Here is a 12,655-nt window from a genome sequence, read left to right as displayed (position 1 = left end):
AATTCTTCTTCATAAATGTCTTTTACAAGTCAAGTCTTGTCTTCTCTTAGGAGAGTGCCCACATTAGCAAAGCCAGTAAGTGGGACCTGTGAGAGGTTACTGGCAGCCCTTCACAGCAGATTCGTCTGCACCCACCCAATTTTCCATGCATCTGCAGGGGCTAGATCAGCTTCTTGTGATTCATTTTAATCTGGCACAAAGAAGATGCTTGCTGAAGCCTGATGTAAAACACCCACATATGCTACCATTATATAATATGAATCTAAGAAGATTAAAATATCCGGTCTGAGGAAACACACGCACGTATGTATGTGTGCGTTTGTATACAGTCTGGGGGCTGGCAGAGTGGAAGTGAGAGTAAAGCTGCCCAGCAGAAACTGAACTTGCACCTGATAGTTTGTACACGCTGGGCAAATGATGCACATATCCAGTGCACAGCGCACGTGCATGCTCTGCGTTTGGAGGTGCAGCATGTTAGCTGCCAGAAGCAAATACGGTTATGTGCTTGGTTATCCATTTTGCTGGTGCATCAGCATGAAACAACAGGTTAAACGAAGACATTCCCTGAATTACACTTGACCTGACAGCTTATGGCAAGATACTGCTCACACAAGGAAAAAATGGAGTGGATGCAGGCCCTCAGACCACTGAGCATCTTCCAGCGGCCCTGCGGCAGAGTTTCACCTCCTGCTGCCTGCAGTACTCATGCGTTCCCGGGCAGTAAATGGATTTGCTGCATCTGTCGCCTCCTCCTTGCTGCTATCAATTCTTATTGCCTTGCTAAATATAGCTTGGCCTCCTGGAGCTTCTTCATTCTGATTTTCCTTTTTTCTTTTTTTTTCTCCAGTTAAAGGTACCGCACACAGGTGGTTTGAGGAGCAGGGCCGGATGCCCACTGCCGCATTTACGGGTGATTTATTTTACAGATTTTACACAGGAGCCTCGAACAACCGCGGGCGGGCCGTGCCCGGGTGGATGCCGTGCTGCGGCCCCTCCACGCACTCGCGAGACCGAGAAGCGGCGCAGCGGTGCGGCCACGCAGCCCCCCGGCCCCCCCCGGCTTTCCGCCGAGGCCATTCATGAAATGGCGGCGTCACGCGGGGGGCGGCCGCGGGCCGGGCCCCGCCCCGGGGCTATGTAAGGGCCGGGGCGGCCGCGGGGCGCGGAGCCGCGCGGGGCTGCCGGGCTGCTGCGGAGCCACCGTCACCACCCCGAGGGCGGCCTCCGCTGGGGCTTCATGTCTGTGCTCTGCCCCCTGCCCTGGTGAGTGCGAGCTTCCCAGGGGGCGGCTGCTTGGGTGGTGTGTGTGTGGGGGGGGGAAGCGGAGCGTCGCTCACCTGCCGCCGCTGGCTGGCGATGTGGCAGCGTGGCGTGATGTTTTTATCGTGATATTTCCATCCCCGGATCCCCGGAGGGGTGCAGGGCCCGCTGGCGGCCGCGGTGTGGCACGGCTGCGCCCGGCGGCCCGCGGGGGTGCGGGCCAAGCGGCCCCGGCGTGACCCGGAACGGAGCTTCAAAAAGGCAACAAAAAACCCCCTCAAACCAATGCTTGTACTTGCTCACTGTGCCCCCCTGGGGACAGAGCTGGAGGAAGCGGAGTTAAAAAGCTGCCTTGCTGCTGTTAAAACCTCTCTAAGTATTGTTGAGCCGTGCTGCTGGGGAGGAATGGGGAGCGTTGCTGGCAGGGTGCAGGAGGTGGAGCACCTGGTTCGCTAGGTACGGTGGTTTTTCCATCCCCTTCCACAGGGGTTGGCAGTGTGGGGGGGAAAACACGGCCATACAGGAAGGAAGGGACCAGAAATAGATTGCTGACGGCCTCTTCTGCCTTCTTTATTTTTCTGACGTTACTTAAACCTCGCTTAGCTCTTCTGACATCCTCAGGTCATGTGAACGCTGTCTTTTGTTTCCAGCCCCGATTATCTGAGATCAGCTGAAATGACTGAAGTGATGATGAACACCCCAGCTATGGACGAGATTGGGCTAAGCCCCCGCAAGGACGGCCTGTCGTACCAGGTGGGTGCTTCATTCGCTGCTTCGGCAGCAATCCCCTAGGGAATCGCTTGGGACAGACAGCGGGTTTGGTCTGAGGTACCTTTCTGTGGCCTTATCTTGTAGCAGGTCGTTTGGTGACAGGAATCCCGGTACAGAGTTCTTCCTTTGCAGTTGTGACACAGCCTGCACAGAGGCAGTTGCTCTAAGTGTGCAGTCTAAGGAGGTGTGCTGCTGTATGCTTGCATATTTATGCCTGAGAAATGAGCTGCAAGCCTATAGCAGTGCACCGGACCATGAAATCAGCTGAGCTTTGGGCCATAGCTCAGGCCTCCGGTAGAAACCAAAGGTGCAGAGGGGAAAAAAGAGCATGTGTTGCTTTTTTGTCAGAATTCTGTGTCTGAATAGTGCAAGTTATTTTTTTTGCCTGTGTGGGGAAATAGCTGTTCTGCTTTAGTGCTTGAGTTAGTGGAAAGCGTATGACCTTGCCTTCCTCCACTACAGAGGGAGTGTGTGGTAATGAGAATGGCTGCTAAACCTGAAGCAATTGGGCTGGTCTATGCCAGATGTTCAAACCGATGTCTTAATGGGTCACCATGTGAAGAAGTCTAACCAAGTCATATGAAATGTTTCTATTATCCAAATTTTCCAATGAGAGTCAGTCTGGGTGCCTGGCTTGTTCTAACAGTTGCTTCAGTGAGGTTTTCCCCTAGTGCTAATGACCTTGATTAGTCTGTTTGGATGAAGTAGGAGACGGGCCTCTTTGGTTTTGAGTGGATCATCTGAACCTGAGAGCGTTTTGAGTCATATATGCTGATAACTCATATCTATGCAGGGCTTATGCATCTTGTATTCCTTCTCTGAAGTAGTCTAGTTATAGACTTTCCAAATGCCTGCAAGAGCTGGTAAATACCTGGTAGTGCTCTGCTTTGTTGTAAGCCAGACTGATGGAAGAAAGGGCAGAGATATAGAGGGCAGATGCTGATAAGGCACTGGCAGTGTGTGGGCTGTGGCTGAGGGTTCTGCCTCTAAATCAGGTTAGTGTAAAGAGGATTGAAGAAATGGCTGCGGCCTTCCTCTTCTGACTGCTAGACTGAAAATGTCACAGTGCAAAGTGAGCTGGTTGGAAGCATCCTTCAACAGTTGAAAATTGAAGTTAGAATAGCAAAGATAAATCAAATGTAAATGGTACTGTGAACTCCGTTCTGTCTCAGGGTTCGTCACTCCTTGCTTAATCCTGCTGATGGAGAGCATTTGGTACATGGAAAATTATATGCTAGTCTGAGGGCTGTAGTGTAATAACTTAAAACCAGACAGGGCTAATAGAGCATGACCGCTCCTGCACTGAGGATTGGTCTAAGCTGCAACATCTTTCACTCATCTGCAGAGCTGGGCACTCACAATGTGTGATAGCCCTTCTCTATTAGAAACTAAAAAAAAGTAGATCCAGACTGGGAGAGGCAAGCTGTTAGTTTCCAAAGTGTTTCTTGTTCTAGTAGTAGAACATGTCATCTGTGCAGTAAAGTAAATACATCAAACTGAGGTTCAAAATGTTGCCCTTCGGGCTGTGCAGAGCAGGGTCTGCCTGAGGACTGGTCTGTAGAGTGCTGCAGTGAGCATGGGTGCTGCTGCTACCACCACATGTGGACATGAGATTATTTGGATCAGAAGAGGTGGCACAGAAGCTTTGCTAGAATTGTAAAGCAAGTCAGTATCTGCTGGAGACAGACTTGACTTGCAGACCATGCTGTTTTAAAGTATTTTTGTTTTCCAAGCAAAGACCTGGAAGTAAACTGAGGAAACAACAGCCTCCAGACTATAAACTCCAGCAATCTGGTTCTTCCGTCCTGTGGAGTTCACTGAACTTCAGGGCTCCTGGCTGTCTCCTTAGTTATTTTTCCGAGGGAACTTGACTTGTTTGCTTTTTCCTTCTGCCTCTTCCATTCCTTGCCTCTGTTCATAGTCTGAAGTGTCTATTTGTCTAGACATCACCTGAAGGTATGCACCCCCCAGTAAAACTTCGTGCTGTTCTGTGGGCTGACCATTGCTGCTCTTTAAGCAATGATCTGAAAACCCAAACTGCAGAAGCCTCATACCTGTGATAACTGAGTTGCCCATACAGACCTAGTAATTTGTATGCAGTTTCACTTGCAAAATGCTTTCTTGGCATAGTTACCTTTTTCCAGTTAATGTGCAAGATGCTTGCAAGCTGATGTGCTAACTTCAAAACCTTTCAATATAGAGCAGTTTTTATTCCTGTATTTGCAAGACAAAGTTGCTCTCTGGGCCCTCTGAAGATGGCAGATGTGAATGGTGAAATCTGGGCATGAGTCTCAGAGCACAGGGAGGCATAAACAGAATAGAAGATGCAGATGAGGAGATGATGTCATGCTGGGTCTTGTGCCTGCAGTGAGGAGCTATTTCTGGATCTTTAATAGATATCCCATAATTCCCAAGGGACTGCTAAACAAAAAACCAAACCAACTCATTGAAATGCAGCTGATGGCTCAAGATGCCCCTGCTACAAACAGATGTACCTACAGAGGGCTTTTTTCCCTTCCTGCCTGGCAATCTCTGAAGGGCTGGGCCTTTTCCATGCCAGTTGGAGCTAATGTACTGTAGTAGAACTGTACTGTATCACTGTTGTACTAGCAACAGGTATGCCTGTTCTCTGAAAAGCCTCATCAGCACTATGCCTGCTCGTCCTGTAACACTATTTTGCAGCAGTGTGGATGCTGCTGCTGAAATTAAGGCTGGCTTAATCATTTCACTGAACTGTTGTTAAAACAGTACCTTCACCTAAATCCCACCTTGTTTCTTGAAAGTGGAACTGGTTCTGAGCACAACTGAGAACGCTTTGCCCAAAGTGTTTTACACAAATGATGTGTCCTAAGCTAAGCATGATACTTTGCAGCCCAGCTAGCTGATCCTGTGGGGCCTCAGGCTCCCTTTTAAGGGACTGGCATGTGGAATCTGAGCTTGCCTAATGCAATCAGCTGGGGTTTGGTTGTCATGGGGAGCTTGAGCTCTTTAAGTCATGGTCACATCATGCTGGGATCTGTCTAGGTTAATCACAGCCACAGTTAGCTGCAAATTGCGTCAGACTGACTGAATCTAGGTAAATAGGCTTACTACTTCATCCAGTGTCCATGGCAAAAGCTTGGGGTTTCTGTCTTGCTGGGGAAAATTGGTGTTAGTGAATGCAACCTCTTCACCAGCCCCTGAAGCACTGACTTTCTCAGGAGCTGTGGTGCTCAGTGATGAGGGACTTGAGCTGCATCAGTGCAGAGAACAGAGATGTACACCTAGATTCCCAACTAAACTAGGGAGGTGGAAAGCAGTAGTACAGTGGATCTGGATGCAAAAGCCTTCATCATGAAGGGACCAACCTGGGGTCTAGCAGAAAAGGATGGAAGATAAGATTCCTCTTGTTAGCTTGTAAGGTGCTCCTTATCTGTGTAGCCTTGGCTTCCCCTGGGGAAGGCCTGTGTTAGAGCTGGTGCTTGCCGCTGTCAGGAGGTCTTCAGACTGGGCTGCAGAATTTGATAATGACAACTGAGCTTAGGATAACTTGATCTTCCACTGTACGTTGCACATTTGATGCAGTTACTAGACAAAATCCACAGGCTTAATTATTTTAGGATGAATTAATGTTTATTCCAGGTCTTGGACTTTAACTGAAGGCATGAGCAAGATACGGAATGAGCAGAGCCCTAACTATTATGTTCAGATCTACTCTCTGTAAAAGAATGTTCTGCTGAAATTCAAACTGAGGACAAATAGCTAATCATAACATCCTAGTGCATGTTTTTTCCTCCCTCCTTGATGTCTCATTACTTTGGAAAATTATGATGCATGAAGTTTCCCTGCCACTGTCCCCAAAGACAGGGCAATGTGTTTGTGACTAGGGAGTTGTCATAGCTCATAAACCTGAGTCACACTATGTGTGCATACTAGATGGAGCTTGGTTTCAAGTCATGACTACTGTGTGAGTGAAACTTAGCAGCATTACTTCTTGTAACTGGAAAATTTCTCCAAAAAGCACACTGAGATGATTTAAATATTTCCTGGAATGAGCTTGCTGTGCTTCTTAATGGCAGCAGAGTTTTATTTCAATAACTTAACATTAGAAATCAGAATTTTGACTTGATGCTGCTAAAGAGGCACAAAACTTACCTTTTAATATTCAAAGGAGTGGTATGTGTACATCAGGGCATAACCTGTACCTGAAGTGATATGCTTCTCAGTGCAGACCTTCATGTCTTATGTTAGTAATACCACAATGAGGTAAAGCTTTCCACCAAAATGGTAACTTAATTTTGAAAGATCTTACCTTAGTCTCCCTGAAGCTGAAACAGTTTTCAGCCTGTATGGGTAGGGAGGCAAGCATTTTAACTCTTCGTATTGGTATGAAGCATACATTCGAATTTACGAGTGTCACTTGGATTATGGTAGCTCTGAACTAATCTTCTTAATTGTCTGACATCTCTCCTGCTTTTGGTGTTTTTCCCTGTGAATGCTTAGAGAGGGTATGAGCCTCCCCAGGGCAAAGGGAACTTTCCGTTCTTGTTGCCAAGACTTCATTCAAGGGTAGCAGAGTTAGATCATCTGAAACAAAGCAAATATGATCTTCAGAAAATCATTTCAAGCTTTCATTTTAAATACTGCTTTCACTACCCTTTCCATCCTGAAAGACAGCAGTTCCCAAAACATAATCTGGAGAGGCTTGTGAAGACCAGTCTTGCTGCAAGCAAGAAGCTACACTGAACAGCATACACATGTGCTTATTACTTATATCTATAAGAAGACTCTTGCCACAGGCCACAATCTGGGACACTGCCACAGAACTGGGGATATACGGAAGCAGTTGCAGTACCTTATCAGGTATATACCTGACTAATACCACTGAATTACATCTGCACTTGCTTTTAGCCAGCCTTCCCAAACAACCAGTTGGTGGCTGTCATTTGTCCCCTATCAAGTAATACAAGTCAGCAGTAGGCATCTGTTACAGCTGTGTGCAAGGCAGCTCCCTCTGGTAAATGTGGGGGAGAAGCTAAGCCATCACTGCTGCACTCTCTGGGTGATGGGGAGATGAAAAGTCTTCCCCTCAGGTGAGTGAGCAAGCAGAGAGAAGCTTGCAGACAGGTTTTGTTAGACAAGCTGTCCTGGCTGTTGTGTAAAAGGGTTCAGAGCTAGCAGGTCAGATCTGAGCCTGCTGCATCCTCACTGAGAGGGAGAACTCACTGCAAGTTTTTTTCAGAGATTTTTTTTCTTCCCATTGTCTAAAACTGGAGTACGACCAGATTCTGCATATGGGAGCAACAAATGCAGCGTGGCCCTGCTGGTGTGGGACAACAGAAAGATGATGATTGCTGATCTTCATAAAAAGAGCCTGGCAGCTCTGCTTAATTTGGGGCTGACCTAGGAGACTTTTCCATACCATTTCCCTGAATGTGCAAACAGTCTTAATCTGAAAACCACTTCCCTTCAGTCCTTGTACTTGGCCTGCAGTGCTGTCCTGCTTGTCATATGCTAGGAAATCTGTCTTTGTATAATTTTTCCATTGACTGTCCACACCCCTTGAAAATGCAGTTGCAACATCTCACTTCATGCTGCTTCTATGATTAAAAGACATGACTTAGTGGAAAAAATCTTGACCTTCTTAGGTTTGGCCTGTCCTGCAACTGTTTGAGATAAGATTGTGCTGGTTTTTTATTTAAAAAAAAAAGCTGCACACCACATTTCAGTGCTGTTTGTTTTTTAAGGAAATGACTACTACTTAGTTTCTGGAAAAAAAATTTGGCAGGCTAGGTCAAATTGGAGCAATTTATTTGAAAATAATATGCTTAAAATGATACCAGTCAAAGGTTAGTTTAATTATTATACTGCTATTTTTCTTGCACAGGAGGCTATTTTAGTGGACATTATCAGCTTATATAACCTCATGAACCACACTTCTTTTTCCATTGCAACCTTCTAAACAATGTAATGTCAAGGGTATTTTTTTTTTCCTATCCTGAGTTTAGATAACTTGATGCTTAAGAGCCATCAACTGTATTTCCAGTAATGTACTGGGTGTCTGAAACTGTCTTTGGCCAAGTAGAAGCCACAAAGCTCCAATAAATAGTTACGGTCTCACTTATGCTGGGAGTGATTAATAGCAAGTAACTCATGCTGCAACACCCATATTAATGTGTCTGTGTTCAAAACACCTCACTTGCTCTTGTGCATGTGGAAAGCATGTGAATGGTGGGTGCTGTAGTGGGAACTGGACTCCTCTACCACTGTCCCCAGGACAAAGTGGCTGTGTGCACGGAGTCGTTTTCCTGAGTATCTGGTCCTGAAGTTACTTTGCCTGACTTTGTATCAAGTAGCAGTCTGGCCTTTTCAAGTTCATAACCTGGTTCACACAAAGATTTGGATTTCAGGGAGAAATATGGCTAAATACTAGAAGATTGAATATTAATGAGGTAATGGTGTGGTTAATAGCTGCTAGGCTGAAGAATAAGTTGATTGGGTGTTGTTCCAGTTTGAAATTTGGGTCAGGCTTTCCTAAGGTGGTGGGTACCTGTATGGTTGGCGTGAGGAGCCTGGTGCCTTATGGTTAATGCTTAAGGCTTCTGGACAGGGAACCTGCTTTTGCAGCTGTCTTCACCCAGCAGTTTTCTGTGTGAGGTAGGGCTTGGTAACTGTTGGTCTAGGAGGGCATCTTTTTTCTTTTCACACTGCCATTTAGTCACACAAACCTGCTGTTAGCGCTCCACTGCAGTGGCAGACTTTCCTGTACCCGTATCTGCCTCAGTTTTTGGTGGGATCAAAGCCTGTAGTCCAGCAGTACTACCAGTGAGTGTGGGCCCTGGTGCTGCTGCTGGCCATGAGCATGTTTACCCTGGCAAGCTATGGGTGGGAGGGAAGGCTTAAGGTGTTACTGTGTACCTGAAGGGGCTGGAGACAAGGAGGTCCTTATTCTTTGAACTGGAGTACATAATTCCTGGCCATGCCACAGATACCCACTGCCATAAGGAATATGGTCCAGTCTCCAACCCTTCCACAAAATAAGTGAAATTCAGCAGAACGATACTTATGTACGGCAGCTGAAGCATGCAGAACATTGCCAAAATGATCCAAAATGCAGCCAAACTTCTCCTTCAGGCTGGTGCTATTGCCCAGGAGTTGTGCCAGGCACAGGCCCATGTGGCAAGGGTCAGGACTCCTACAGTGCTGTGCTGCTCCATGTCTCCCTCCCCTTCTGATGGCAGTGCCTGGAGCCACAAGTCTGTTCTTGTGTGTAGTTTGGCCAGCAGCAGGAAATGAGATCTCAGATTTGCAGATTGAGATATCTCAGTTTGCAAAATCAGGAGCTCTCATGCAAAAGCTGTGGTGGAGGGGTTGAGGCTTTCTGGATGAATAACCAGAAGAGCAGGGGCCTGTTTGGTGAGCTCTATCCAAGTAAACGTGTGCCTTGGAAGAAGGCCTTTGGGCAGTGCTTGCTTCAAGCAATCAGATGTTGTAGGAAGTTGAGTAGTTCTTCTCATCACTTAGTTGTTTACTTTGTGTCCAGACACTAATCCACCCTGAAGACCAAGTGTCTTGAGAGTTGTTTTTGTCTCAGGCTGCTTCACAGCAGCTCCTCTCACAGACTATTTCTTGGCTCTTTCAGATTTTCCCTGATCCCTCTGACTTCGACTGTTACTGCAAGCTGAAGGACCGCCTGCCCTCAATCGTGGTGGAGCCAACAGAGGGTGATGTGGAGAGCGGTGAGCTAAGATGGCCGCCAGAAGAGTTCCTTGTGCAGGAGGAGGACGAAGAGGAGGAGGAGGAAGAAAACTGTGAAGATGCAAAGAAGGACAACAAGGAGCAATAAATGGCTTCTAGGGAAAGGCAAGGGACTGCACCCTTCTAAAGGAAGAGCCACACTTTTTCGAAAGGCTTTTTAAAGGAAAAAAAAAAGACAAGTTCAACTTTGCACCTGCAAGATCTTAGTTTTTTGTATTCTCTGTATTGAGAACTGAAGCCCTCAGTGTCAGCAGACCTTCTGAGGAAGGAAGTGTCGCAGAGAAATGTTTGCTGTTCTTGAGATCATTATCTGTATTTTTCCAAGGTGGAGACAGCAGTGAAATTCCGAGCACGTGGTGGAGGGTGACCACACAAGGGATGCTGGAGGGGGGAGCATGGGGATGGAGTGTGGAGGGAAAGTAAGCACAGCAGTGCTCAGCTGTGAGCTGCCTCTGACCAAAAGCCTGAGAACAGAGGAGTCATCTCTCAGATCCGCCTTTCTTAAAGCTTCCATTTTGTGTGTCTGAAGGTAGAAGGGTGTCCATAGCGAAGCATCGCTAAATGCTCTACTGCTGAGGGGCGTGTAGCTCTCTCCAGTTCAGCACCTCCTAGAGTCATGTTGGAGTCATACATCCATAGGAGTAGTGGGCTTTTTGCTCTCGAGCCTGTACCAGTCACTTTCCTAAAGCTGGTTTTTCCCCCTCAGTTTGCCTTTAGACCTTTCGGTGCTGAACAGCTGTATTTGCAGGGTGATGTTAGGCTGCTGCTTGTCATCTCTGCTGCTGCAAGGATCTAGTTTATCTTGCAGGTGGTTAGCATGAGGTAGTGCAAATCCAATGTAAAGACACGTTCTGTTTGCAGCATGAGCTCATGTAGATTTGAACACCTTGGATTTTTCTCTCCTATTTGCCAAGGCTGCTGCTGTTGGTCTTGTCTTGTTTCTATGCCCAAAGCTACAGGGTGGGGATTACACCCGCTTGCCTTGGTGTCTGAGGCTGTAGGGTTTCATATCTCCTACTTGCTGCATCATGGGCTTGTGAGGGCTGGGTCGGGGGATCTCCTACAGCTTTGAATTGCAGGGCCTCTTCATACCCTGGCAGTACAGGGCGGGTTTGGCTGCTCCTGTAGGAACCTGCAGAGGGGGGAGTGCTGCCAGAACTGGAGGTAACCCAAAGGTTAGATACCAGATCTAGGGTGGAAGGGCGAGGGCTGCTGTTTAAAGAGTATTAGCCTGAGTGTCCTGAGATAGGATGTCTGCTTTGTGGCATGGGTGAAACATTTGTAGGTGTTTAATGAAGTGCAGATTGGTTTGCAAAGTCTGTGGTTGTCCTTATTTACCATATCCTGCTCCAAGGAAGAATATCCTGTCTCTGGGGAGGAGGCAGTTCTGCTGCCAAACAGGGTAACCCACTGTTTTCCTGGAAAGTGATGCTTTTGTGGCTTTGTGGATCAGCTCAGGGAGCCAGTTGCTCTTGGAATAGGATGAGAACAGTTACTACCTAAACCAAATCTGGAGTCACAGAAGAGGAAAAGAAATGTCAAGGCCTTAACCAAACTTTAATAATAATCCCAATGCCACCCCCCTTTGCTTATAACAGGTTTCATTTTTAAAATCTATTTGAACATGTGTATTTGTATTTTTAATACCTCATAAGTAGTTAAGTGCTGGTGGGGGTTGGGAACTACTTTAAAAATGTTGACAGGATTGTTTCAGTCTTTGTGTTTAAACATAATGGCAATAACTTATCAGCTCTGCATCACTCTTTCAGATAGATAGGAGTTTGGAGATGAGTTAGCACAAAGCAGGACAAATTCAGTGTTCCTACACTGCAGCTGGTCTCAAACCTAGTGATGCAGGTCTGATTATGCGTTCTCCTTGACTGTCTAGGTGGATGGTTCATCACCGAATGGTCATGACATAGTGATGCCACTTTCTCTGACAATTGTTTCAGCTGTTGTATTTGTAACACTTGTTCTAGTCTTGCTGTCTTAATGGAATGAGCTCGTACACCTGTATACCAGCCAGTTGTCCTATTTCTAAGTGTTACTCTGTTGGTCTCAGGCTGTACCACTAAGTCAAAAGCTGTATTTCAAAGATAATACCATGTTGCAGCAATGAGATGGCAATCCTTGGACTTCAAACCTGCTGTCTGCCCTAAAGACTTGTGTAGTTCTGTCTGCATCCTTTTTTGGAAGTATTGTGTATATTTCTATTTGTTGTTGAATGCATCTAAAGAACAAAGCACTCCAGTAAAAATCCTCCTGTTGTATGATATACATTCTATATTTCTGTAATTCTTTTTTGAGCCTCAGGGAGAAGCTAGCATTTTTTTCAAACTACATTTTTGTCACTGTGACAGTTGTAAATAAAGTTTGAAAATGCTTTCCAAACATACTGGCTTTGCTCTTACTGCTGGGGTGAGTTTGGATAGCCAACTTTCCAAGTAATGACCAGTGCTTGTGTTTCGGGTATGAGGGGTGCTGACTTGCAAGGCTAATGCAAATATCCTAAAGTACTCATATCTATCAGGTTGAGGCTGTCCTTTGAACATGGGGGCACTTGTGTTTCACACATCTGGCTCACCTAACAGCATGTGAGCCTGAATCAACTTGGAGAGTGAGGGGCAGTGTCTTTGCCTTCCATGTTTCTATAGTTGGTTGTTGCTGTGTGAATGGCTGCAGCAAATCAGTGTTCAATTTGCATTGTCCTGGAATTAAATTTTGTCTTTATAAATTTATAATCTTAAATTCATATCTAATCTGTATAGTTTTATCTATAATCCATATCTAACCCCTTAGCTGACCGCATGAAATTGTGGAGAGGTGAGGTTATTCTCACCTGTTCTTCTTACTGCTAATAGTAATACAGTACCTGCACATGTTCCCT

At 46.2% G+C, this 12,655-nt stretch overlaps 1 protein-coding gene across 1 annotated transcript; it reads left to right on the top strand.

Annotated features, from left to right (window-relative positions):
• The first annotated feature begins 1,102 nt into the window (after nucleotides 1-1,102).
• LBH (LBH regulator of WNT signaling pathway) lies at nucleotides 1,103-12,159 on the top strand. Its single transcript, XM_083829126.1, has 3 exons — nucleotides 1,103-1,263; nucleotides 1,911-2,013; nucleotides 9,653-12,159. Exons 1-3 carry the CDS (start codon nucleotides 1,238-1,240, stop codon nucleotides 9,854-9,856), a joined length of 333 nt encoding a protein of 110 aa, XP_083685252.1. The 5' UTR covers nucleotides 1,103-1,237; the 3' UTR covers nucleotides 9,857-12,159.
• Nucleotides 12,160-12,655: the final 496 nt, after the last annotated feature.

This window comes from Anser anser, assembly GCF_964211835.1.
Source record: "Anser anser genome assembly, chromosome: 3".
NCBI classification, from domain to species: Eukaryota; Metazoa; Chordata; class Aves; order Anseriformes; family Anatidae; genus Anser; species Anser anser.
This window is presented reverse-complemented; position numbering and strand designations above follow the sequence as displayed.

What these genes read in the sequence shown, in the direction of transcription:
- LBH (XM_083829126.1), top strand. Translation starts at nt 1,238, where the DNA reads ATGTCTGTGCTCTGCCCCCTGCCCTG. An exon ending in GTGCTCTGCCCCCTGCCCTG is followed by an intron (nt 1,264 to 1,910) that starts GTGAGTGCGAGC and finishes TTTTGTTTCCAG; the next exon opens with CCCCGATTATCTGAGATCAG. An exon ending in AGGACGGCCTGTCGTACCAG is followed by an intron (nt 2,014 to 9,652) that starts GTGGGTGCTTCA and finishes TGGCTCTTTCAG; the next exon opens with ATTTTCCCTGATCCCTCTGA.